Source organism: Exserohilum turcica (genome assembly GCF_000359705.1).
Source record: "Exserohilum turcica Et28A unplaced genomic scaffold SETTUscaffold_1, whole genome shotgun sequence".
Lineage (NCBI taxonomy): Eukaryota > Fungi > Ascomycota > Dothideomycetes > Pleosporales > Pleosporaceae > Exserohilum > Exserohilum turcicum.
In genome coordinates, this window is record NW_007359914.1 from 3,908,122 (window position 1) to 3,932,473 (window position 24,352).

At 53.4% G+C, this 24,352-nt stretch overlaps 9 protein-coding genes across 9 annotated transcripts; 3 read left to right on the forward strand and 6 right to left on the reverse strand.

Annotated features, from left to right (window-relative positions):
• Window positions 1–2,506: 2,506 nt before the first annotated feature.
• On the reverse strand, window positions 2,507–3,308 carry SETTUDRAFT_162751 (uncharacterized protein; the record flags this gene model as incomplete). Its single annotated transcript, XM_008022977.1, has 2 exons — window positions 2,507–3,124; window positions 3,215–3,308. Coding segments are annotated over 2 exons (405 nt in total), but the record flags the coding sequence as incomplete, so codon positions are not given.
• A 1,066-nt stretch (window positions 3,309–4,374) lies between these two features.
• On the reverse strand, window positions 4,375–8,086 carry SETTUDRAFT_170928 (uncharacterized protein; the record flags this gene model as incomplete). Its single annotated transcript, XM_008022978.1, has 7 exons — window positions 4,375–4,392; window positions 4,443–4,594; window positions 4,643–4,870; window positions 4,920–5,177; window positions 5,232–5,538; window positions 5,592–7,330; window positions 7,450–8,086. The coding sequence occupies 7 exons, from the start codon at window positions 8,084–8,086 to the stop codon at window positions 4,375–4,377; spliced, it is 3,339 nt and encodes a 1,112-aa protein (XP_008021169.1).
• A 2,055-nt stretch (window positions 8,087–10,141) lies between these two features.
• On the forward strand, window positions 10,142–10,643 carry SETTUDRAFT_162753 (uncharacterized protein). Its single transcript, XM_008022979.1, has one exon. The coding sequence runs from the start codon at window positions 10,337–10,339 to the stop codon at window positions 10,538–10,540; it is 204 nt and encodes a 67-aa protein (XP_008021170.1). The 5' UTR covers window positions 10,142–10,336; the 3' UTR covers window positions 10,541–10,643.
• Window positions 10,644–10,779: 136 nt separating this feature from the next.
• On the reverse strand, window positions 10,780–12,523 carry SETTUDRAFT_114747 (uncharacterized protein; the record flags this gene model as incomplete). The annotated part of the gene is made up of 3 exons (XM_008022980.1): window positions 10,780–11,419; window positions 11,676–12,291; window positions 12,450–12,523. The coding sequence occupies 3 exons, from the start codon at window positions 12,521–12,523 to the stop codon at window positions 11,144–11,146; spliced, it is 966 nt and encodes a 321-aa protein (XP_008021171.1). The 3' UTR covers window positions 10,780–11,143.
• Window positions 12,524–13,395: 872 nt separating this feature from the next.
• Window positions 13,396–15,557, reverse strand: SETTUDRAFT_162755 (uncharacterized protein). Its single transcript, XM_008022981.1, has 8 exons — window positions 15,286–15,557; window positions 15,147–15,228; window positions 15,074–15,098; window positions 14,746–15,024; window positions 14,461–14,696; window positions 14,200–14,413; window positions 13,966–14,151; window positions 13,396–13,913 (listed from the first exon to the last, which is right to left on the reverse strand). The coding sequence occupies exons 1-8, from the start codon at window positions 15,500–15,502 to the stop codon at window positions 13,719–13,721; spliced, it is 1,434 nt and encodes a 477-aa protein (XP_008021172.1). The 5' UTR covers window positions 15,503–15,557; the 3' UTR covers window positions 13,396–13,718.
• Window positions 15,558–15,783: 226 nt separating this feature from the next.
• SETTUDRAFT_162756 (uncharacterized protein) lies at window positions 15,784–16,802 on the forward strand. Its single transcript, XM_008022982.1, has 4 exons — window positions 15,784–15,896; window positions 15,953–16,030; window positions 16,086–16,227; window positions 16,284–16,802. Exons 1-4 carry the CDS (start codon window positions 15,828–15,830, stop codon window positions 16,328–16,330), a joined length of 336 nt encoding a protein of 111 aa, XP_008021173.1. The 5' UTR covers window positions 15,784–15,827; the 3' UTR covers window positions 16,331–16,802.
• Window positions 16,803–16,931: 129 nt separating this feature from the next.
• Window positions 16,932–18,715, reverse strand: SETTUDRAFT_162757 (uncharacterized protein). The gene is made up of 8 exons (XM_008022983.1): window positions 18,364–18,715; window positions 18,270–18,304; window positions 18,148–18,221; window positions 17,875–18,093; window positions 17,638–17,823; window positions 17,438–17,583; window positions 17,277–17,388; window positions 16,932–17,226 (listed from the first exon to the last, which is right to left on the reverse strand). The coding sequence occupies exons 1-8, from the start codon at window positions 18,538–18,540 to the stop codon at window positions 17,099–17,101; spliced, it is 1,077 nt and encodes a 358-aa protein (XP_008021174.1). The 5' UTR covers window positions 18,541–18,715; the 3' UTR covers window positions 16,932–17,098.
• Window positions 18,716–19,475: 760 nt separating this feature from the next.
• SETTUDRAFT_18981 (uncharacterized protein) lies at window positions 19,476–19,949 on the reverse strand (the record flags this gene model as incomplete). The annotated part of the gene is made up of 2 exons (XM_008021957.1): window positions 19,476–19,793; window positions 19,851–19,949. The coding sequence occupies 2 exons, from the start codon at window positions 19,947–19,949 to the stop codon at window positions 19,476–19,478; spliced, it is 417 nt and encodes a 138-aa protein (XP_008020148.1).
• Window positions 19,950–20,683: 734 nt separating this feature from the next.
• On the forward strand, window positions 20,684–22,547 carry SETTUDRAFT_162758 (uncharacterized protein). The gene is made up of 2 exons (XM_008022984.1): window positions 20,684–22,141; window positions 22,368–22,547. The coding sequence occupies exons 1-2, from the start codon at window positions 20,789–20,791 to the stop codon at window positions 22,410–22,412; spliced, it is 1,398 nt and encodes a 465-aa protein (XP_008021175.1). The 5' UTR covers window positions 20,684–20,788; the 3' UTR covers window positions 22,413–22,547.
• Window positions 22,548–24,352: the final 1,805 nt, after the last annotated feature.

The window sequence follows — 24,352 nt, forward strand, 5'->3', positions numbered from 1 at the left end:
GGTGTCGTCTCATCAACGTCATTCGTGCTACACCATGCTTTTTCGCGATTGCTTGATACGAGAATTTATCTTCTGGTTCTCGCGATTCGATTTCTGCAATCGCTTCTTGAATCGGGTCCATATTGGTTGAGTTTTGACGCGTTGAAGTTTTGTTGTTGTGGTGGTGGGGGTGCTCAACTGGCGATGGTGCTCATCTGGTGCACGGGCACTGTAGCCTAACTAGGTTAACGGCGCTATAGTAACTGTAATAAGACTAGGCACAACGCTTGTACGTGCTAAAAAGATATAGTAGAAGATTCTAAATCTAATATAAGTGTCTTATACAAAGGATTAGTTTGTAGTATTAAGTAATTTAATTGTTTGTACATAGTGTTCGCAGTGCCAAGAAAAAGTGGCCGGCTCACTGGTTTGGCCGCCTCACTGGTGTAGTACGTTACATAAAAAAGAAAATTATTATCAAGAGAGACAATTGTAAGTTAACGCGTGTTAAGATTGGATCTTGAGTAGAAGTTATGTAAGACTTCTAGTGTTAAGACTCTAAGGTTAGTTTTTATTAATGAAGTAATAGGTGTAAGAGGCTCGCGGTAGTAGGTAGGTGCTAAAGAAACAATTAAGGATTCGATGCCAGGCTATCTACGGGGATGTTAGGCATACTTATACTTCTACCTTAAGGGTGTACCTCCACTTTTAAGGTATCTCTACTTACTCCCGCTTTAGGGCTCTTCTACTTACCTCTACTGTCTACCTTAAGGAGGCATTTCTACTTACCTCTATTTAGGATTATCCTTGCTTATTCTAGTATTATGCCTCCTTGCTAGTAGTATAACTCTAAGTTAGTGGTCGCCGTTGTTCTACAGTTCTGCTGTAGCGTTCGTATCAGGCCCAGCCCGTAACAACTACCCTCCCTACCACGCCACTTAGAAAAGGAACGCGCTCTAATGCAAGAAATAGATCATTACGTGATTGAATATATGCTTCAAGAACTTAACGCTACACTTCAGCTTAATCCAGCCTAGTATGAACTAGAGCACTATCCATGTAAGCATACTCAAGTGACATGTAAATAGAATTGAATTACAGCTATAACTTAGATTGATCTAGAACATGCTTAGTTGAAGACTACGCTTTGAAAAATACAGAGATATTTTCTTTTTTATATATTGTTGTCGAGTGTTCTTCACCTCTAGCTACGTAGGTGCTTGGTGGCTATACAGGCTCTATTACTAGTAGTCTGATAGTTATTCTAACCACTTTCTTAGTATATAGATCAAGTATTCGATAGGTGTTTGGAAACGTGGTAGTATTCTTTTAGATAGTATTGTATATATTATTGTTGTATCTTCTCTCTACTTCCTGGTTTTATACCAGCCCCTTGACACTGTCTGACTACCATTCAGTCACTAGGGTATTATGCCTAGTTACTCTACCACAATATTACTATAGTTGAATCTCTCCAACACATAGAAATCTCATTTGGATCGTGCTATAACAAGGGTGTGAAGCTAATCAACCTTGGATTAACTAATACGGAATAGGCGATAACAGGACCAAACACGCGGTAATATTTCTAACCGCTCTTCTGAGTTTGTAGAGAATAACCCTAAGAATAAGTGCTTTATCATCGCGGAGCAATACTAGCGATAGCGTGACATTAGAGATACTAAAATCGCAGATTCTTTGCGGCATGCGGGGACTTGCGTGTCGCAGGGGGGGGGGAGACGTTATAACTGATATTCCTCCAATCAGTAAAACCAATGAAAAATTTAACTATACTTCAAAACCTGCTCCCAAGTGTTTCCTCCCGCTCCGCAACCAGTGCATACACCGTCATCCTTGCAGGGCGAATTACTCGCCTTAATCCTGGGCCCAAGTCTGACTTGAGATTGCGCGGAGAAGAACTCCCCCCCCCCGAGTCAGTCAAGGTGTTACTATCCGGGACATAGTGCCATACCTACATGGATGGAGCAGCCGGATAATTAACGACTGGGGGAGACAAGGTCTTACTGAACCTACAAGGGGACCACAAGGTTCGCGAAATCTTACTAATAGCGACACAAAGGGGCCAGGGTGGGGGAGGCATTAAATAACCAACATATGGAGTGCGCGAGTCTTTTTCGTCAGGTGATGACATGACATGACGGCTTCACCCCTGGTTTGCGACTGTCACGGGGACGCGAGTATGATGTGGTATCGTATGTTTAAACTACTCGCGTTCTGGTGGCAGCGACTCTTTGCCGCGATATCCTGACTTTAATACAACAATGACTATGTGCAAATGATGACGGTCGCTGGATCTCATTGCTGCTGTCGCTGTGGGAAGACAACGAAGCGTGGCCGACAGATATCTCTGCTACGGGACGACGCGTGCATCTGCATCTTCAAACAGTCTTGCCTGGGTGATTGTACTTTTTGCGTAGGCATGAGGCGGACGACAGCAACTAGCCTACCCAGCGAGTATCACATGTCTCACAGCACATTTGTAGCACTATTTATGACCATGAATAATAAACGATAATAATTGTGTATATACTTGCTGTTCCACACCTTGCTTGTCATAACACTGCCTAATATTAGGCTAAGGCTTTGTACATTTTGGCTTTATCCACGTAGCATGTATCGGTCCCAGTGCGTAGGTACGTACGCATGGGATTATAAAAAATAGACAATAAAAACTAGCCTGACAAACGCCGCCGTTCTCAATCTAACAAACCCTTCGGTCCCGTTGCAAGGGGACCAGCCCGACCCAGCTAGAACCCCCCCTGTTTAAACTTGGAACCACGCACTTTCTCCCCCGTTTTGGACGTGCTATGTTTTTACAAGGCGACGGCCATGAGACCAGCGACAAGGGCAGCGAATCCAAACTCGACCTTGCCAGCATCGTTGTGGTGGGTACCAGGAACGCTAGCCGGACCAGTAGGGCTGGTAGGAGACTTGGGACCGCCAGTCGCAACGGGAGCAGTGCCGTTGCGGCCAGAGCTGCCATGAGAGCCGCCAGAGGCAGTAGGGTACAAAGAGTTCATTGTGGTTCCAGCTGTGCCGGTGGGCTTCTCAGCCGTGCTGGTAGGCTTCTCAGACGAGCCGGTAGTCGTCTTGGTGGAGCCAGTGGGAGAGGCTACATTGGAAGCTGCACAGAAACGTCAGCAATCGTCTTCTCAAGCCGTCGTTGTCTTTCTCCTTGTCTCCCCGCCAAATCACACAGTAGTACAAGACTCACCAATCTTGATGTCCTGGCCATTGCAGATATCAGCAAGGGCCTGCATAGCAGCCTGCGTATCGTCACCGCAGATCTTGGCGATCTTGGCGCTCAGGGATTTACACCTAGGCCTCACGCCCTCTATCACGACAAACTCTCGACCTCCACGCCCCCCCCCCCCACCGCCTCGTCGCCCTCTCGTCTTTTTTGTTTTTATTGCTGTGCTTGTATCATACCTAGCGACGGAGTTTATGGCGCATTGCAGCATTGCCGGTAGGACATTGTAACAGTCCGCTGGCGGGTGCTTGCTTGCTTCCCAGATTGGATATCTGACGGAAGAATTGAAATGTGATCTCCGGAGCCATATTGGATTACATGGGATAGATTACCATATCTCCACGCGGGTTAGTATTGGATTTCCTGCCCGGTCTGGTCTTTTGTAGGCTGCGCATCCCGAGAGGACGGATGCGATACACCTTTGTAATACTGCTTCATGCACTTGGTCGCCTCAGGCTGGCACCCCGTGCAGCAACCTGTTCAGGAATAGCGAGCTTCCTTTTTTTGTATAATACCGCTTTCGAAGCATACGAAGAGCAAGAAAACAACAACAATGGTGGAAAGGGTCTGGCGCCTTAGGAGTGCCGATTGTACAGAAAAGAATCAATGTTTGCATCAGCAACACACTTTACGCGCCACTACTTGATAGTGTCCAGACCGGCATGTCACAAGCAAGCCATCCAAGCCACACGGTGGGTGACATCTGTCATGGAGAACGACCCAATCACAAGTGTTTTGAAACTTTGTTCCTGACAAGCCCTGCTAGCGTGCATCATAAATAGACAAGCGAGCGGCCGCGGGCTTGGCACCCCCCCAGAGAGGCGAGCCCCCTGATGCGCTTCTTTGATCGAGACTTTTGAGGCTTCTCCTCTTTCCCTCCTTCACCACCGCTCTTTGTCGCGCATCCATTCTTTCCAGATTGCTTCTTCGTCGTCACTCGCTAGACCGAACTGCCATCGATACGCGCCACACCACCCACTCGTTATTAGCATTCCAAATTCGTCACCAGCCCGTCTTTATCCGCCGTTCAAGCCTAGTCTCCCTCCTATCCGCCAACATGCTCGGCCGCACCGTCTTTGCCGCGACCTTCCTCGCGCTTGCTCAATTTGCCCTCGCGTCCCCTCCTAGCTGTCTGCTTGGCGCTGCCAGCCAATACAGTGACCCATCCGATATCAAGAGCGCGTGCAAGGACAAGGAATGAGGTATGTATTTCGGGGATGCCATTGGTGTCTGGTCCAAGCATGGACGGAATGGGCTTGCGCCGGGCTTTGGCCTGAGGTACACGAGGTACGCCCTGAATAACGCGCGGCTCTTTCATAAGTGTAGGATCGAGTTTGGCAGGAACTACGAGGTTGTTAGCATGGCTCAATGGACGGATTGCATGGCACGTACTTCGGCTGACCACAGAGCGATAGTCGCCTGGAAAGCGTGCGTTTGGCGGAGTCGCAGCGGCAGTACGCCATAGGTGGTTTGTTGTGTCCGACAAAAAGTCTACCTTGGACTTGTAGAAGAACGACGACTTGCCGCGGTTGCGCTTCGCTAGGATGACCTCATCGAAAAGTTTGATCGAAGGATCATCGGCCGGCTTGCTTTCACGCTCATGAATGAATTCGTTAAAAGCTAGAGGCTGGTCAGCCATTTTCTGATCAGAGGACGCGGAACAACGAACCTTGCGTCTGCTGCAGTGTAGTAATGTATTGCACATTTTCGGCCGGCAGGCTCTTGACAAAATCATCCATCTTGAACTCGTAATTCATACCAGACTTCTTGCGCTCGCCAGTAGCCGGAACGAGGTAGCGCCGATAGGTATAGAACAGGCTGGCAAAGCATCGAACAAATGACGCTCGCACTTGATCCGGACGAAAGGCAGTGGGGCATACGATGCAAATGGATTCCACACATCTACCATGGGCAAACATGCTACAGCCTAGACAGGGGTGGTCAGAATGGTCTGCTACAATTAGAAATATGCGAAACTCACCAGTACAGCGATACAACCCGTCGTCCGACTTTTCGTCACAGACAGAACAGGTCGCGCGATCTTCGTTTGGCCTCCATTGCAGACAATGACCTTCCTGCCACTGGGTGGTGGAGGTGTTGCGAACTTGCTGCATCGCCATACCCGGCATGATTGTCGATGCGGCTAGCGTCGACTGCGCATAAACCGATGGCGCGTACGAAGACCCGGCCTTGTACTCCTGACTCAATGAGGAGGTGGACGCACTCGGCGCGTGGCCAAGGACCGGCTGAGAGGGGCGCCGAAGTGGAGGCACGCGTTCGAAACCAAACTAGTAATGTTAGTCAATGGGGCAGTCAACAGAGTACGCAAACCTAGACTTACCGAGGAGCTGCGCCGGCTTGAGGCGTCGAAATGCGCGGATCGCTTTTCACGTAGGTTGGCTTGCAGCGCGTAGCCGGAATCACTGCGAGATATCGGCGTACTTGGCATGGGCGGGAATACGGTGGAAACGGGAGAAATCTTGGGTGAGGGTGGAGAGTGGTGCGTCTTGATGGTCGTGGCCGTGGATGGCCTGTCGCTTCCGCGACTGGAGGCGCTCGATTGCACAAAGGCATTGAAGACCAGAGGCCTCGAGCTAGACGGCCCAATCATTGTGCCAAATGATGTCGAATTCATTCCGACATAGTTTTGTATCGCCAGAGGATGTGCGCGGTGTGAGAACACGCCAGGATTCTCCGAGGCGAATGTGTCGAATGGGAATGCCTCTATGGCATAAGCAGGTGGTCCAGTGGGCACGCCAAACTGTGTGTGGTGCGGCGCAGACTGCTGGAGCAGGGACATGAGCTTCCGCCGCTGCTGGCGAGGCAGCGGTGGCGGCGGAGGACCATTGGATACGATGGAGTTTGCGTCTAAATCAACTAGTACATAGTCGTCATCGGGATAGTCGGTGGGCTCATAACGACGCTCGATTCCAACAATATAGGGACATGGCGCCTCGATGGTTTGGATGAGGCGAGCAGGCAAGATAGGGATGAAAACGCCGGTCCATTGGAAGGGATACATGAGGTTGGTCAGTGCCATGCTCGCAAGATGCAGCATGGCTGTGTGAGAAGAAAGGAGGATGATCCTAGCCTCGGCGAGGACATACTCGAACAGGGTGATGACGTTCGGGTTTGACAGGCAGCGGAAGAGGGCGTAAATGTCAATGTTACGGGATCCCGGTAACTCGTTGACAGCTTCCTTGCGAGCATACATGCGAAGCTCTCGGATCGAAAGCTCAACCTGGGTAATCGAAGTGATCGGACTAAGAGCCTCTGCACACAGGTTGACCACGTATCGCTCGAGCGGCTGCCACATGCCTACACGCGGTGAGCTTGGTGGGACGCGAAGGACTCCACCGTTAGTCATGGGCACGGCGACAGCCTTCAGCCACTCTTTCCAGAAAGGAGTGAGACTCGCGTCACGCCCCAAGATACCATACGCACGGGGAATCCACAGGCCGGTTTCTCCGTCGGTAAGACCTTCAATCTTGGAGGCGGCACCATGCCTTACCGGGCGGAGCAGGTCTGTCATGAGCTGGATCTTTTCCTCCACTGCGCCAATTTCATCGTCGAGCTTCTCACGCTCGTCCGAGTCAGGGGCTACAGACGGAAGTTTGGTCAGCAGTTGCGACAGCTTGGCACGCTCCAAGGCCAGGCGCTCGCCCAAGCTGCTTGCGAGTTCGCGCTCCTCGGGATTCATGTGCAGGTTTCGCCATTCTTCGCATTGGCGTTCAAGGCCTTCGGCAGCCGTGGCATTCAAGGGAAGCCACACAATCAGGCAGATTCCGTAAAGCTTGGATCCGTCTCCGTTGGTCATGGCAAATCCGTGCCACAAGCTCTTGGGCCGCTCGTCAGATGAGACAACACTGACATCGTTTGGAAAAGCAAACATGGGCACATAGTCTGGAAAAGGGTTGCGCCTCTTGAGCTCCTCAACCATGTTCCTCGGAGGATAGCGATCCAGCAAAACAGGCTCGTACCGACGGAGAAGGGGGTGCATGTCCGGGTCCGGTTGGAAGGGCTGCGGTGCCGGTATCACAGAGTTGTACCCGGACATGCGCTTTGAGGTCCGGATCGAAGCTACATCCTAGTCAGCAATCGGTGATGCAAAAAAAAAGCAAAGAATCCCTGTCGTGTCATGCAGAATGTCACTGATGCATTTATGCCAGTTTGGGAAAAAAAATGTCGTGTCGACTTACACTGTCTTGCGGTCGACGGCTGCCTCTTGAGGCTGCTCTGCATGGTGGAGATGCGCCGCCGAATACTTCCAACACCGGACCGGAGGTTACCAACACCATCTTCGGTGTTGGTTTGTGACACCCGCTGAGGTCGCGGACGGGGCCTGGCCGGAGTGGAGCGAGATTGGTGTGCAACACCGGCGGTGAACTGTATCTCTTCGAGGAATGAATCGCGCTCCGAGGCAAATTTGCGCAGGGCAATGTCGAATTCCTGGTCGCTCAGGCCCGAGCCGCCAAGCTGCAGGCCCTTTATGGTGGCACTGCTTCGATTGCTCCCGGTGGGCTTTGCGTCTGGTGCAATGATTGTGCCGACAGATTGGCGGTTCTCGCTGAAACGATTCCTCGACCTCGACCTCGACCTTCCCCTGTCGCGGGTCGACAGGCCGTCTCGTGAGGTTGGGCGGATCGAGTCTGTCTCTAGGGCGCGGTCCTCTTCAATCGTCTCGTCGACGGGTGGCTGTGCAAGCGGGGAGGTGACAATGACGCTGTTCTGGGAGCGCTCGTCGTAGACCTGCGAAGACTCGATGCCGGATATGAAGAAGTAGTCGGCGAGCGGGTTCGTGGGCTCATCGGCCGTGGAAGAGGGAGCGGGCGCCATGATCGGTGGTGGGCATAGGATATCCAAAAAGACGGGCGGTCAAAGAGCGTGTGGGTTGGGCAGCGCGGGGAGGGCGTGGTTGGGCGTCGGGTCGCCTTATTCCTCTATGTCATTGGGGGTTTGGACACCGGTTCCGAGGGCTATGTGTTGCGTGGCGGGCAGCGCGAGGGTTATTATGCACGGCAGAGGCGAGCTGGTGCGACAGTGAGGGCCAGACAGAGGTGCACCGGCGCCGAGAGCGAGGAGGGGGGAGGACTGCGGCGTGATGACCGGAGAGCCTGGCCGGGAGGGTAGACAGGGTAGTAGGTGAAAGGTGGGGAGCTAAGAGTCGCAGCGAGCAGCGGCAGGAGGAGCAGCAGCGGCAGAAACAGCAACAGCAACAGCGGCAAAACGGGCGGGGGCGGCGTTTGTGCTGGAGGTGGAGGGAGTAGGAGGCGGCGGTGGAGGTGGTGGCGAGGTCAGACGGGGTGCTGGTCGCTGACGGGCACAAGAAAAAGAGTGAGAGCGAGGAGAGGGCTGGTGGAGAAGGGTTCATGGCACACGGCGCGCGGTCACAGGGCATTGAAAAGGACAGGCTTGGGTCCAAGTGCCCTCCCTCCCAGTTGGAGCAGCTAGTCCATATTTACCGTCGCCGCAGGGCCTACTCCCGCCTTGCACTTCTTATCGCTATCCAAAGGCCGTCCTCTTAGCGCTCGACAGCTTTCCCGCGCCCAGCATTTGCCCATTCCCAGCCTGGTGCACCTGTCTCTGCATGCACGCAATGGGACGCGAGGCCGCCGCGGGGGCCGCTGCCGCCAGCGCTGTGCCCGTATATATGCAAGGCACTGCCGCTAGCCGCAGAGTGCAGAGTGCCGACTGCAAGTGCATTATGCTCTGGACGCCGCCGTGTGTGCCCGTCTGCGTGTGTGCCTGGCTGTCGCTCTCTCTCGCACACCTTGTCCCGCTCACACGTGAAGGGGGGGCGTGTTCCACGGTACGGTCGCGACAAGACAGGATATGTACGAGGGGCGCACGGGCGCGGCGTTGGTGTGCCGGCCACCCCTGTCGGTTGCTGGCAGACCCTGTACTCGGAAGGCTCGACCAGGGGAGAGCCGCCTACAATAGGAAAGCACGGCCTGCGTCCTTTCCCGTCTTGTGCGCGGCTGCCATTGGCTGGCTATCTGCGCTGCCTCTTGGTCAGGGGTCGTCGAGTCGGCGCACCAACACGACTGTGATTAAGACGTGTGTATACGGCAGTGTTGGTGTGCCCGTCTGCACTGCGTATCACACGCTGCTGTGGCCAGGGCAGGGAGAATAGGGGCGCGGTTGTGGGCAGAGGAGCGGGCGCGCGGGCGAGCGAGGGCGCGCGGAGCACAAAAGATTCGCTATGCGCCTCCATGGTTCGCTACACCTACGCTGCGCTGCACTATTGCAGTGTACACTAAATAGCATTTACACGCACACAGGCACACCCGCGCGCGCACACAGGCACATACACACAGATGCACATACACACACCTACACATACACACGCACACACGCGCCTGGCAACCTGTTCCAACGTCCCAGGACAAAGAAAACATGCGGCCCCACAGCCGCCTGCAAAGAGCCGCGCATATTCCCCCCCGGCGGCGGTGCTACAGGCTGCACATTCTGCACAGGCTGCACATTCTGCACAGGCTGCACAGGCTGCACACGGCTTGTTCTTCTCCAGTGCTTCGTTATGCATGTACACAGCAGCAAAGGATGCGGGCCCTGACCGCCCTCGCAAGCCGCTGTTATGGCGGTTGCCATGACGGTTGCCGCTCCAGCTGCCCTCGTCGCGCACCGCCCCATGGCCAACCAACCTATTAGCCAGAGCCGTCATCTCTTCTCCAGCCTTGGGTGCTTGCGAATACAGCCGGCGACATGGCCCAAGGCAGTCTATCGACATGTCGATCTCGCTGCGTCGTGTCGATCTCGAGACGCAGTCCTGAAGGCGGCATTGCGCGCATGCAGCCCGCCGCGCCCAGCCTGACGACGACGACGACGACGACGACAACAACAACAACAACTACACCCACCACAGGCACAACGCGCCTACACCTACTCGTTGCTGCACGCACACCGGGCGATTCCCGCCCTCGTGCCACGGCGCTGCTCGCGGTGCCACGGCCATGAAACACGACTGTACGTACGTACATATAGATAGAAGCTGCCCCGGCCTTCTGGCCTCGGCACCACCATGGCCCAACTGACTCTGCGTGCTTCCACCAATGGCGCCGCGGCGTCATGTCCACGTCGCCTGCCGTGTCCCGGCAGCCTGAGCGTGAGCCTGACAGCGTTTGGGGTACCTGGTCCCCCTTTGCCGTGCTCTCTTCAGCCCTGAGCAAATCCACCGCCACCCAGCCCGCCGCCTCGCCCTCTGCCTCTCGCAAAAGGCCTCTGCTCCACCCGCATCGCGCCTGCTCGACGCCTCGCGCGCCAAGTCGCTGACGCAATGCCGCCATATTGCTTTCTCGAGGAGAATTCCATCCGCGCTGCCCACGTGCATACCGTCGCCCGGCCGTGGCTGGGGCTGGGGCTGGGGCCTGCGCTGCATTCGCTTCGCCTGCCGATCGCTCCGAGAGACCCTCCCTCGCCCTCCGCATCCCGGTAGCCCTCTGGCAAGCCACCAGGGGACGCCATGACGTCCGCCCACACAGTACAGTCACAGTAGTCGCAGCCCTCCCATCCCCTCCCACCTGGCACCGCTATACATGCTCTCTTATACCCAACGCAATCTCCCGCAGAGCCGCAACAATGCCTGGCCAGCTGCCATTCTCGTCCCCGCCACAACATGGATGCGCCCAATGCATCCACACCACGACCCTGCCTGCCGCTTGCTTTTGATGCCTAATCTCGCAGCCCCACGACGCTCCAATCATCCGCCATGCTATTCCTCGGAGCTGCTTCCGACTAGCTGCCACCCTAATCCGCTCCCCGGCGACCTCAACAACCGCCTCTCAAACCGTCGGCACGAGTGTTAATCCGCTCGTCCACAACTGGTTGCGCCGCTCGTCATCTACATGTCCGTCACCCAAACCTTATCGAACAATGTCATCCTGACCGACGAGCCGTCAGCCATCCCGTGCTGAGCGAGCCCCTATCACCCAATGCACTGCGCCATTGTATCGCCAGCTGGCCCAGCACTCTCTTGTCGTCTTCCGTCTGCGAGTCCTCGACTTCGCCCTCGTCCCCGGCTTGCTGCTCGACCAGGAATGCTACCTGCACCACATCGCGCGGGTTCAGCACCGGCGCATTCACCCCTGGCGACTGCAGATCCCAGTTCAACGACGTCGATTTCAAGGGTGGTTTCGGGTTCACGTCAACGGCCTGCTCGGTGTCAGCTCTAAAAAAAAGGGTTTGACATGTTCCGGGCGTGTGGTTGTTGTGGTAGGCTATTCAAGCTGTGCTATAGCCCCAGGATCTACGCGTGCGACGGAATGCCGTGTTTACGATCGAGCTAACCACTCGAATCACCACGCTTAGAGCACTCCAGGAAAAGTAACATAGGTCTGACTCGTTGCCGGGGGGTCGGGCAAAAAGGAACCATACCGTGACTCAGAAGCCATTGGCAATAGTGACGTACCTCTAAACACACGCCCGCCTCCCCCATGTTTTCCAATTGCGCCTCCAAGAGGTATCTGCGCGACCCGCCCTTGGGGCTAATCTCGCCAGCTTTGGTCCTGACGCTCAGTAGCTGCTGCGCCACAAACTGGTACAGTTTTCGAAAAGTCCGAACGCGTCCACTAGCTGCCTTTCCTTCTCCTAGAGCCGTCTCCGTGTATGTGACCGTCACCGCTAGCACATGGTTCCCCTCCTCTTTCAGCTCGAACCTTAGGATGCGCTGCAGCGACTCCCCCGGCCCCGGACTTGTGTCTGTGGCTTCTTCAGCTATGCCCGTCAGGTCCAGCGGCGATCCGGTAGGGTCGGAAGGTGTTTGCATGTCCCCCTGCATTCGCACCCCGCTGATTGCTTTTGTACTGTCCGCCGCATCCACTTCGTTGTTTGCACAAAGCGTACACGAGAACGTCTCGCCGACATACGCGCTTCCGAATGCTTCAGGAAGGTTCAGCACTGGGCTGAGAATGAACGCATCGTCCGTGTTGCTTGCTGAGGGGTAGGCCAGCGAGGCTTGGGGCGATATCCCCACGTCTTTGGAGTTGGGGAGCGGATGCTGCGTAGCAAGCGTTGGACGAGATAATCTGAATTCCATCAGTGAGCGGTACCCTTGATGAACAGCTGCCGTAGATGCGTGTCGACGACGTCGTTCATCGATCGCGCCCCATACGGAGGGCTGTTCCGACACGCCCTGCCGTGGGCACCGACGTCGTAGAGCTGCCTTTGCCCAAGCCATACGTACCGCAGCACCTTCAAGCTCACCGAATGCGCTGCCTTGAGCGAATCTCCCATCCCATGTCCTCGCTGTTGAGCCATGTTCGGCGGTCGTTGTGTTGCAGGTTCACTGAGGTTGCGACAAAGGCCGTGGGCTCAAGCTCAAGTGGGGCGCACACCTCATCGTACAGGGAACGGCCTCTGCTGTCGGACCGCGGACTTAGCGCGGTGATTACTTAAAATTTGTCCAAAATCATGACATGATGTTGATACGGAAAACAGCCGTCACTATCGTGGCCGAAATTTCTTCCAGGTCTTCAGACATTGCAGTGTAGTATCTCTAATTTGGAGAAAAAAACAACAACAACAACATGGACATTGGATCAGGACAAGATGATGTTCACCTCGAACGCTGTCCGCATCTGGTCATCAAGGCCGACACCCCCAAAGGTGTGTGATTTATGCCAGCTGAGCATTCTTATGCAAGGCCATACATACTGATAGCGACGCACAGGGCGCGGTGTATTCGCAACTAGAAACATACCTGCGCATACCATTGTAGACATATGTCCGGTCTTGATCCTGGGAATGGAAGAAAATAAGCAACACGTAGAGCACACTTCGCTATACCACTACACATAGTAAGGGCCCATGCTCTTTTGATTCCAGCCCATCCTAGCTCCATGCCTACATCCGTGCGCCACACTCAAACATACCATACTCCCGGCTCGCTAGTGCCTAAATCACTATCGCAGCCACTCTTCCAAAGACCATCAAAGCCACATCGCAAGTCTACAAACCTAACATTTTCTAGCAACTGGCCACAAACAGACGTCCATGGAAACAACCAAGTGGCGCAAGCCGTCGTCTTCGGATTAGGAAGCATGTTCAACCACTCGACACAGGACCAAAATGTAGGATGGATGCGAGACCTGCGCCGCAAGGTCATCACATACCGAACTCTGAGAGACATACATGCGGGGGAAGAACTCTGTACGAGACAAACAAGAAAAAGCTCATTGAAAATCAGAACATGCTAATACGCAAAGGTATATCGTACGGGAGCCATCTAACCTTCAAGGATGCCGATGGTGTGCCTCCAACGCCACCCGATGAGGAAATTGAACTGTTAAGGATGATTGAGCCATATTAAAAGTACTAGACGTACAGGCGCCAAACGAAAGACTGGCTCCAATACGAAAATACCTCATAGACCGGGTAGTCATACCGAGGTGCGGCCGATAGCTACATGGAAGCTTGTGGCCTTGGCCGACATGCGTAACGAAGAGAATAGTAATCAAGTAGTGAGTGTTTCGGGTTTTTCGCTCGATGGTGTCGCGTCCGCGGAGCTGTCTTCTTCGGCTTCATTCCTCAGGTCATACGATAGGTCAAAACACTCTTCCAGAAGCTGTATGACACGGCCTTGGCCGTCTGGTATCTCATCGCCGACCATGAACTTTCCATCTACTCGCATGTTGTCGATGGAGTTTAACTGGCTCCAAGTCAGCATCCAGAACAACGTCTTGTCCAAAAGGCACACAGACCTTCATGCTGTATGGATACAATTCTCTTGGCGAAGACACGCCACCCAGCTTCTTTACTTCAAGAAGGCATTTCCGAAGAGTAGTAAGTTGGTTGTAGATTGGCAACAACGCTTCAGAAACCGGCTCTGATGTTAAGAGCAGCTGGTAGATGAGCGAATAACTTTTGCGCAGGAGGTACAGTAGTGTCTTCAGAATGTTAGCCCGTCAAAGCCTACTAGTGTGCAGTACACATACTCTTTGCTCGTAGATTTCGGCTGGTCGTCCCACTGGATCAATGAAGTTGCCATCAACTCGCGCCTCGTCTATGCGATCCAGTTGGCGCTGAAAGTCCCATAGATCCGTCTCACGGAGGGACCAAGCTTGCGTAAGAGTGAGCTTTTCAAGCTTGTTTCGGATGCCGAGGAGCTTATCGTAGGTGTCCTTGAAAGCAGGTGCTATACGCCCTTGCCTACCAATGCATTAGCTAATGATAGATGGATGTGGAGAGCAACTCACTTTTGCTGGATTAGAGCAATCCAGAGCAAATTTCGCCGTAAAAGGGTGCCAATGAGAGTCTCAGCGCCCGGTGCTGGTTCGGGATTGTCTTGGGCCAATTGCATCTTGTCAACCATTTCAGCTAGCTTCTCTTCCGTCGAGCCAGTGGTCTCGTATGCATGGATGCCATATTCTTTCAGTTCATCTTTTATCTTAATCAACTCCTGCAGGTACTCCTCGATTTCATCATGGGGAAACTGGGACTTTGGTAAGCAAGCGTGTGCGACGCCTTGTAGAGATACCAACTTTCGATCGTGCATTGCATCCACAAGTCGATCTCAGTATCGATACGAGCTTCTCCCATTTCGGTATCAGCTCGGGAGTGAGCTCAGATAGATTGAGTTTCAGTTCTGCTAGCGTCTCCTCGCAAACCTTGATACGGGCATCAAGAAGAGTAAGGAGGTGGGGGCTGTAGCGTTCTCGACCTTGTTCGACATATTTCCGGCAATCTTCTAGGTTCTTGTCAAGCGCCTCGAGATCCTTCTGTGAGTAGAAAGTGGCTTCCTTGAGGTGATCCAAGAGGCGCTGTATATCGTTAGAATCGAAAACATGGGAGACTGAGTGCTTCGCCTACTTTGACTGTTGAGATGTATGAGTACCTACGACGGCATTAGTTTCGACCGGATGACGCGTGGTCGAATACGTACACTGCAGGTGGCTCGTGGTTCTTCCCAACCGTCAGATATGCAAGCGAGATAAGCTGAAAACAATCATCAAGCATATAGTCAACTACGCAAACAAGTCAACAACTCGCCGCTGTATCGGGTAAGTGACAACGTGACATACCCTTGTTCTGCTCGAGACGCTTTGCTTCGCGTATCTCGTTGAGAACTATGACCTGCTCGATAACCTGGTCGTAAAGCTTCAGGACATCTTGGCTCTTGACATACGTTGACCGATCGCGCTTCAGCAACTCGAGCTCGGTCCGTATGGCCTGCAGTCTGTCGAGAATAGGCTGCTCCTTCGGATCCAGCGGAATCCGCGGTAGGGGAGAGTCGGTCATCGTGGGCCGCAGGTGTTTTAGTAGGCGATGCCTCAGTCGATCCTTGGGTGGGCAGGAGAGAGACTAACTCGATGGCTGGTGAGGGCGGAAGTGCAGCGATATGCGAACTTGCACGGTAGCCGGGCGGAGGGCCAAGATGCAGGCAATAGCGGGGAAGATGCCCGGACGTCACCGAGGGGCATCGGCGACGCCCCATCCCAAACAGGCTAGGCGCTGCTAAGCGAAGGGCTCGACTAGCGCCTTCCACACCATCAATTGAATTCAGCATCGTTGAAACCACCACCACCTCGACCTCACGACCAATCTCACGATCACCACCGTCGCAATGTCTACCGCCGAGCTCGCCTCCTCCTACGCCGCTCTCATCCTCGCCGATGACGGTGTCGACATCACTGTACGACTGCCGAGGTGCATCTGCAAAATTACGGGCACAGTGGCTAATTTGAACAGGCCGACAAGCTCCAATCTCTCATCAAGGCCGCAAAGATCGAGGACATCGAGCCCATCTGGACTTCCCTTTTCGCCAAGGTGCGCCCCTGCGAAGCCGCTGCGGCACGGAATATTTTTCTGATGTGTGAATTAGGCTCTTGAGGGCAAGGATGTCAAGGACCTGCTCCTGAACGTTGGCTCAGGCGGCGGCGCTGCTGCCCCTGCTGCCGGCGGTGCTCCCGCTGCTGGCGGTGCCGCCGAGGCTGCTCCCGCGGCTGAGGAGAAGAAGGAAGAGGGTACGTTGACCCATGTGCAGATGCGGCATCGGATTGGCCCACTAACCTGCCTACAGAGAAGGAGGAGTCCGACGAGGACATGGGCTTCGGTCTCTTCGACTAAGCGTCTTCTTTCCCTTTCTTGCTTCGACATTTGCCTTTATCGGGGTTGCACAACGGATTCATCAGCGGGTATATTCCCATTGCTGGGGTGGACATAGTCACGACCTCTCCGTGACCACGGTTTTGCACACGGGCCCTCCCCGAAAGAAACAAAGACGGCGTCATGAGATATGTTAGGTCGGCAGGTCAATGAATACTTCGAAAAGCGCAATGTCGGGAGTCTCGTCGTGATACCCTAGGTGATGACACTGGGCGAAGAAATGCCTTGTCTTCAGAGGCTTCTCCAGTCGTCCGTACTTTTGCTATTGCAGTAGTGAAGTCAAGTTACCTTTGCCAACCCCACCCGGTCGCTGTTATTAGTCACAGTAGCGTGAAGTGCTTTCTGATTTACATGCAATACCGGGACTCCACTGTTATCCACATAGTCCTTGGCATGGTCACGCCAGTCACACGTGTGGTAGCCTTCACGCGCGCTAGTCATGAGTCCACGTTCCGCATGCTTTCCTGGAGCGAAGCGCTGTTGTCTAGTGCTTTGATGGTGCACCCCGGGGAATAGTTGGAATCATAGGGTTATGTAACTACTCGAGTGGGAAAGTATCAAGTTTCGGATTCGATGATACTCGCAAGAGTGCGCATAGTTTTGCGCCATATTCAATGACATGCCCATAATGGCAATTTCAAATTCACAGTAACTGACATATCAGTTCGCAGCAAGATGCTGTATGCGCCTGGCCAATGCCTCATCCAGAAACGGTAAAAGACGGTTGAGTTATACATCGTACGCGCGCAGAAGCTCCTCATCATAAGTCATGCTGTTGATGCGCTTCTTTAAAAACTCGAAGGCGGTAAAGAAAATGGCGTTGACTATACAGGAGCGAGACATGGATACGCCCAGACCTGAAGTTTGTCAACATTGCGTCCTCAATTTCTTGACAAATCACCCTCACCTTGATACATGCGGCGATTGAAGAACTGGATTTTCGGGCGAGTGGCCTTGTCTCTTCCTCCCACTAGGCAGTTGCGCTGGTAAATGCTCTTTGCAGTGTCGATGGGGAATATCTAAAGTAATTATCAGAAACGCCCTGTTTCGCTTCGTCGGTGTACTTACACACGCCCAACTCACAAGTCCACAAAGCCCGCCTGCTATGACAACTGCCAGCGGATGTGTGGGTGATGTGCCACGAGCATTTGCCAAAACCTGTTTCACGCTTTCATATGTAACAAAATAGATGCCCGTGCCGATTGAATCTCGAACTATGTGGTGTTAGCCTGTGGCACGTCCTGCTTTCTGTGCTCCGGCTCACTCACGTAAATGCAGATGAAAGCCGGAATACAACCCCCTCCATCCTCGGTGCCTAACCAGATTTTGTGCCGTTTTCCAGGTTCCCAAATTCTGGTAACTTTTCCGTATCGCATCATTCTTGCCGCCGCCATCGTTACGCTCGGCCATCAGGACAGAGATTTGTGCGCTTAATTTGGTCAACTCAAACGGGCCTAGAGGGAGTCAGTTGGTCGCGCATAAGAGTGGCAGCGTTATGCCCGTACATGCAATGATTGTGATAGCTCCACCCGCATTGACGCCTGCCAGTCCAAAACATGTGACCGTCGAGAGCGTCGGCCATGCACCCTTGGTATTCGCAATCACAAGTGGCGAGCTTCCAGTAGTTTGGTAAATCCAGTTGTCAAGCGCATACTTGGAGCGCTGGTATATGGAGAAGGACACAGTGCGGACGAGGGTGATGCTTGCGAGAGGAGACCAGACACCTGTAAAGTGCGCGTTAGTGTGTATGTGATGCGACGGGGAAACGGGCAGCATACCACGGTAGAAGCCATGGAAGCCTTCGGTTCGGTAGGTATGTCGGACGCAGTCGGTGAAAGAGTTGAATTTGTATCTGTTTCGTGTTAGTGGTGCGCCGGAAGATAGGGGGAGGCAGGCGTACGCTTGCAGGCGGGTCTTGACCGAGTCCAGAGGATACTGGAAGCTATTAGCACCTCCAAAGTCGACGTGATTGCCTGGAGGACAGGATGACGCACGGCAGCAAAGGTAGAGAGGAGGCTGCTCGAGCTTGCCGCGACCTCAGTCCTGTACCGCTTGGTCCATCGCTTCGCCTGCTCGCTCCGCAGGACGGCACTCGAGATGTCGGTCAGATCACGGGGCCTGGGGGGAGCGCCTCTTTGTAGGGTTGGCCTCTGGTCCTCCTGCTTGGGCATACCGGCTATCGCTAGCTGTGGAAGACAGAGATGTCCTCCTACGGCAATCGCGATCGGGCCAGCAGCCAGGCAAGCTCCATGAAGGCCGATGCGTCGTCAGGCTCGATAGGGTTGCGGGATGTGCGCGACCGGTGCGGCGTGGAGCGGTTGGTGGCAGAGAGGGCGGGCGGGCGACAATGGCGGATGCTGCTGGGTGAGTACAGGGTCGGGGCGTGGTGATGGAATATGGTGGGGTTAAGCTCACGCTCGCTGCTCCAAAGCGGTTTAACGGCCTCGGACGCACAGGCTCATTGGCTGCATGGGCATGATCGACAACGACGACTGCGCTTCAATATGTCTCCCAGATCGCACACAGGCTGCCGTCAACGCGCGCGAAATCCATCGACACATTCACACGCCACGGTTTGGCTCTCTCGTGATTGCGCACGCCACCGCATAGCCAAACCCCGTGGCACAGTGCCATGCTGGAGGGCTTCGGCCATAGAATGCGGGGTTGGTTTCAGCGTGAAGCTCAACACTTACCCCGGCCCACATGCATCACCATAGCTTTGGCGAATCACAGTCTCGACACCAGATACGCAGCACACTGTGGCCCTCTTCCACGCCAGGCCCTGTCGTTACCCGAGGTCAAACAGCCCAGAGTACACCGGTGTAGCCTTGCACCTGGAGCACGCCGCGTGTAACAAGAGGCTACCGGCCGCGGACCATGGATTTTTCGCTTGACTCTAGTTCACCGGCCTCCGGAAATCGCCTCTTATCAGCGTCACATCAGACTAGACATGGCATGCCGAGACTCCAGTGCTACACGTGGTCTAATGTAGCGATGTGGCTTCAGCCAAAACCGTTGATTTTTCATGTATCAACGTGCCCATACTCAATCTGAGCCGAGGCGTCTGTAGGACTGCTACCCTACGCCGAACCGCTGCACAGCGGCATCAGTCTTTCTTGCCTATAATCTTCCTCAGCTCCGCTTCGTTGTCCGACCGCTCCGTCGAGACGTTTTGATTCTCCTCGACTTTTTGCTGTTTCTTCCTGCGGATATCTCCCATGAGCGCCTCTCCAAATGTTCCCCTGTCATCATCCACTCGCTCTATCTGCCCATGGCGCCTCAGGCTCTCTTTGTGCCAGCTGATCTGTCCTCCATCTGCTTCTCGGTGCTTTTGCGCATTGAGCTTGGCAGCACGTATTGATGTTCGAGCGTAAACGAAGAGGAGACCGGCCATGGTAAAGGCGGCCAGCGGCGCCATAACCGTCTATGCATTAGTCAGAAGACGATACACTCGAATTGAAACCGAAGATTGGTGTCTTACACGGCCGTTGATGATACCGCGATTCCGTGAAAGACGAGGAGGCGCATTGCCAGAGGTGGGTTTGGAAGCCTCGCTCATGCCATCAGCGGCTTTGGGCATAGAAAGCCTGCCTCCCATCCTGGAGGGTCTTGTGTGCAGGTCGATACACGTAGATTTGGCTGTGTGCGCGAGGACGTGCGGCGTGTTAAAGCTCGCCGCGGGGATGGCGTGATGTCTTTGGGGGGCGGCAAGTGTGCGTTAGGATCCAGGATCCAGGAAGATTTGTATAGTTTCCGCCTGTTGGCATGTTTGACCAGCCAGCAGCCGCAAAGTCAAACTCACATGAGTGAGGATACAATTGCGCTTGAGAAGACGCGTGCGGATGTTGGGGCTCCAAAACGATGAGGTAATCGCCAGAGCAGCTGGTCGCAAGCGGCATAGTGCCGATGTGGCTTTGCTAGTGCACCGAGGTCGCGTCATTGTCTGTTCAGTCTTGGTTGCAGATTCGCAAAATCGCAAAACTCTTGCATAATCAAGCGGCAGACATCGGCTTGCCCGCTGGAGTTGCCCTGCAGTTGTAGGTCAGCCCTCGCATCATCCATTGCCTCTGTCCGGCAATCTTTTCGGAGGCGATACAGGAGAACGGCGCTGCCGCATGACCACATGTGTGATTGAGGCTTACTAAGTCATCCAGTCCAGTCTTTGGCTACAGTGTGTATTTGCAATCCAGGTGTCTTGCAGCCGCATTACAAGTATCCGCTGTCACCCGGCCTGCGACTTTAATGCAAAGATCTACGGGTTATAGGCTGCGAGCTCTGTCGGCGAGTCTCCGAACCATTACCCCTCCACCTGCCCGACAGACCATCCTGTCCCGCTCGCCCTTTCACTCTCCCCGAACCACAGTGGCATCCGCACGCCTGTCCAACCTCTCCTCGCACTTCTCCACAACAAGCCCCAAGATGTCGACCGAGACCAAAGAGTGTGATTACCTGGTTATTGGCATCGGTAGCGGTGGCATTGCCTCGGCTCGACGAGCCGCCAAACATGGCGCAAAAGTCATTGCCATTGAATCCAAACGATACGGCGGCACCTGCGTAAATGTCGGCTGTGTGCCCAAGAAGGTCACCTGGAATGCAGCAGCAATTGCAGAGACCTTCAGGGACGCGCGCTCGTACGGCTTCCAGATTGGCGAGGTACCAGACTTTGACTGGCCGTACTTCAAGAAGAAGCGGGACGACTACGTCACACGTCTGAACGGCATCTACGAGAACAATCTGAACAAGGATGGAATCGAGCACATCCGGGGACGTGCAAAGTTTGTCGCAACGGACGAGGTCGAGGTTGCGTTGAATGAAGGGGGCACTCAGCGCATCAAGGCCAAGCACATTCTCATTGCGACTGGCGGACGACCAAAGCTCCCTGATATCCCCGGAAAGGAACTCTGCATCGACAGCGACGGGTTCTTCGAGCTCGAGAAGCAGCCAAAGAGTATCGCAACAAGCGGCGCAGGATACATTGGTGTCGAGATGACCGGCATGCTCCACGCTCTTGGCTCGAAAACGCACTTCTTCATCCGTGGCCAAACGATGCTCCGAAGCTTTGATCCCATGATCCAGGATGTCGTAACCCAAGAGTATGAGCGTCAAGGCATCAACCTGTACAAGGGATCACAGATCACAAAGGTGGAGGACATTGGAAAGGGAATGAAGCGTGTCACCTACCAAGAGACTGAGACCAAGAACGAATCCTTTATCGAGGTGGATACCGTTCTTTTCGCCACTGGACGTGTGCCTGAAATCGAAGACCTCAAGATCAAGGACTTCGGTATCAAGCTCAACGAGAAGAACCACATTGTCACTGACGAGTTCCAAAACACGTCTATCCCCAACATCTACGCTATCGGCGATGTCTGCGACCGTGGCTTTGAGCTCACGCCTGTTGCCATTGCTGCTGGCCGCCGCCTGTCGGAGCGCCTCTTCAACAACCAGCCCAACTCGCGCCTTGAGTACGAGAACATTCCTTCGGTCGTCTTTGCTCACCCCGAAATTGGCTCTATTGGCCTGACGGAGCCCGAGGCCCGCGAAAAGTACGACGACAAGATTAAGATTTACAAGACCGAGTTCAAGGCCATGTATTTTGCCATGATGGACCCAGAGCACAAGCAGCCCACGGCATACAAGATTATCTGTGTAGGCCCAGAGGAGAAGGTCGTCGGTCTGCATATCCTTGGCCAGGGCAGCAGTGAAATTCTGCAAGGATTCGGCGTGGCGATTAAGATGGGTGCCACGAAGAAGGATTTTGATAACTGCGTGGTATGTACCCTTATCTATTCACACCTTTTTTCTCTTCATTTCCTGCTTCTGTATCAATCTTCCGTGCCTGCATATGCAGGCTGTGTCGGTGGTCATAATCGAGCATGAACTCATCTGCCCACGTTTGTGTTGGCAGGGGATGGAGCGAGTCAGACGCGGGAACTACAGTCTAGGTTTCTTACTCCGTAGCTGACATGCATGGATCTGCTAACATGTGTTCCCTTAGGCCATCCACCCGGTTTCCGCAGAGGAACTCGTCACCATGACCTAGAAGCTTTTGGAATCGTTACAAATCAGACATGCAACTACATGGTCCCTTGACGCACGTAGTCAGCACCTGGCATGCTTAGCATAGAGTAAACATGGAATGATTACAATAGACGAAAGAAATGGCACTATGTTACACTGAAGCAGCAAATGATCAAACGACGCTTCTTTCTCAAGTTTCTTATTACCAAGCCACTATAGCGTTTCAATGGTTTCCCTCTGCCACACGTCCCTTTGTCACTCGCAAGTTGAAGTCTGCAACACCCCCCTCTGACGGGGGACTGCTCATACGCCACATGTTTTGCATTGTAATAACAGGCACATAATTTCGCTCCCCGGATATGCGTTTTGCCCTCGCGCCACCACCACTTCTTTACTCAGAAAAGAAGAAAAAAAAACGCATCGCTTATTTGCCCCCCCCTGGTCAAAAACACATGCATTTGCATTTTGTTCCCTTCTAAAACATGCCGACGCGTGTCTGATGAGCGTCTGAGCACTCTGGTGATGACTTGCATGGCACGGCATGGCATGCACGTGTGAAAAAGGGAAAGGGCAAAACAAAAAAGAGAGCCCAGGCCTTGGACAGTGCTTATCTCTCTCTCTCTTTTTTTTTGTTGCGCCCCGTCAGCCGCGTCCGCGCCCGTCCGCCCGCCCGCCCGCTCCAGAACGAACGGGGTTAATGAGCAGTTTTGCGGGTGGGTGTGAAAGTGGCTGTGCTCTGTAGCTTTTATTTCTCTTATCCATTCATCAGCCGCAGTTTTTTTTGGGGCCCTATCTAATATCTAATATGAGATTTCCTAGTTAAGACTTGGGGATGAGATTGGACTGGACTGAGCTCAGCACAGGTGAACAGGTTTGCTGAATAAACAGACAGGGGGGAAGGGGGGGGGGTTCAGTAACAAAATGCATGCATGCATGTATGTGTGTACTATGTATGTATTTCGCGCATGTGAAAACCAAAACTAGTCCAGATTTAGTTTTTTTACGCCTTGTTTTACGCCCTGTATCCCTCTATCCCTGTATTCCCCCCCCCTCTCTCTCTCTCTCTTTCTCTCCCTGTGTACATACATATGAGCAAGAAAGCCGGGGATGGAACGAATGAACGAATGAAGGAATGAAGAAAACGAAGCACAGGCCCTACAAGCACAAAGACAAGGAACTATACAAAGGAACAGTATCCCTGTTCACATCCACAGCCACTAGACCCGTTTCGCTCGAGACAGCCAACCAACCAAAGAAAAAGGGAAATAAAGCCATACATTTATGCATTGCGTTGGCACTTGCACTTGCATAGTTTAGATAGTTTTGGTTTGAACAAGAGGGGAGAGGTGTGTGTGTGTGTGTGTGTGTGTGTGGAGTACATAAGAAGTGGAGTGAACAACCAAGGCAGTTTCGGCGGCTAGGTATAAAAGCAGTTAGCCGTGTATATATAATGCACGTACATGTATAAAAAGTGGGGAAGAGGTTCGTTTGGAGTGGCTTTGGAATCCTTCGTTCCTTCGCTCGTGTCTCTCTGCCGTCCTTGACTTGTATTTTCCTTTTTCTTTTCCTCTTCTTTTTTTCTTCGTTTTCGGCTTAGGCGGCTTTTTTGCTATTCTTTTTTTTTCTGCTTGGGGAATGGTGGTGATGCTGGCGCTGGTGCTGGTGCTGGTGCTGGTGCTAGTAGTCTAGAGTCGATCGATCGATAGGAAGAAGCGCAATCTTGGGATACGGACGTAAAAAGGAACCATTGCTACTACCAGCTACTCCAACTACCATTACACCAACTACTGCAAGGACGATCATCATCATCGTCATCATCATCACATGACATCATACGTGCTACTACATTGTGCTGTTCGTGCATACACCCGGTGGGATATACATCTTTTTTTTCCCTCCTCATGCAACCATCGCAAATGGCAAACCAGTGCAAAAACAAACAGTGTTTTATTTCGCTATCTT

Bases quoted from the DNA above. Each gene is read 5' to 3' on its own strand.
- SETTUDRAFT_162757 (XM_008022983.1), bottom strand. From the start codon at position 18,540: ATGCCCAAGCAGGAGGACCAGAGGCCAACCCTACAAAGAGGCGCTCCC. The intron at 18,305-18,363 runs GTGCGTCATCCT...AATAGCTTCCAG, and splicing joins TCCTCTCTACCTTTGCTGCC to TATCCTCTGGACTCGGTCAA. The intron at 18,094-18,147 runs GTATGCTGCCCG...CGCACTTTACAG, and splicing joins CTTCCATGGCTTCTACCGTG to GTGTCTGGTCTCCTCTCGCA.
- SETTUDRAFT_162753 (XM_008022979.1), top strand. From the start codon at position 10,337: ATGTCCACGTCGCCTGCCGTGTCCCGGCAGCCTGAGCGTGAGCCTGAC.
- SETTUDRAFT_162758 (XM_008022984.1), top strand. From the start codon at position 20,789: ATGTCGACCGAGACCAAAGAGTGTGATTACCTGGTTATTGGCATCGGT. The intron at 22,142-22,367 runs GTATGTACCCTT...GTGTTCCCTTAG, and splicing joins AGGATTTTGATAACTGCGTG to GCCATCCACCCGGTTTCCGC.
- SETTUDRAFT_162755 (XM_008022981.1), bottom strand. From the start codon at position 15,502: ATGACCGACTCTCCCCTACCGCGGATTCCGCTGGATCCGAAGGAGCAG. The intron at 15,099-15,146 runs GTACGTATTCGA...ATGCCGTCGTAG, and splicing joins AACCACGAGCCACCTGCAGT to GTACTCATACATCTCAACAG. The intron at 14,152-14,199 runs GTATGTGTACTG...AACATTCTGAAG, and splicing joins CCGAAATCTACGAGCAAAGA to ACACTACTGTACCTCCTGCG.
- SETTUDRAFT_162756 (XM_008022982.1), top strand. From the start codon at position 15,828: ATGTCTACCGCCGAGCTCGCCTCCTCCTACGCCGCTCTCATCCTCGCC. The intron at 16,031-16,085 runs GTGCGCCCCTGC...TGTGTGAATTAG, and splicing joins GGACTTCCCTTTTCGCCAAG to GCTCTTGAGGGCAAGGATGT. The intron at 16,228-16,283 runs GTACGTTGACCC...ACCTGCCTACAG, and splicing joins TGAGGAGAAGAAGGAAGAGG to AGAAGGAGGAGTCCGACGAG.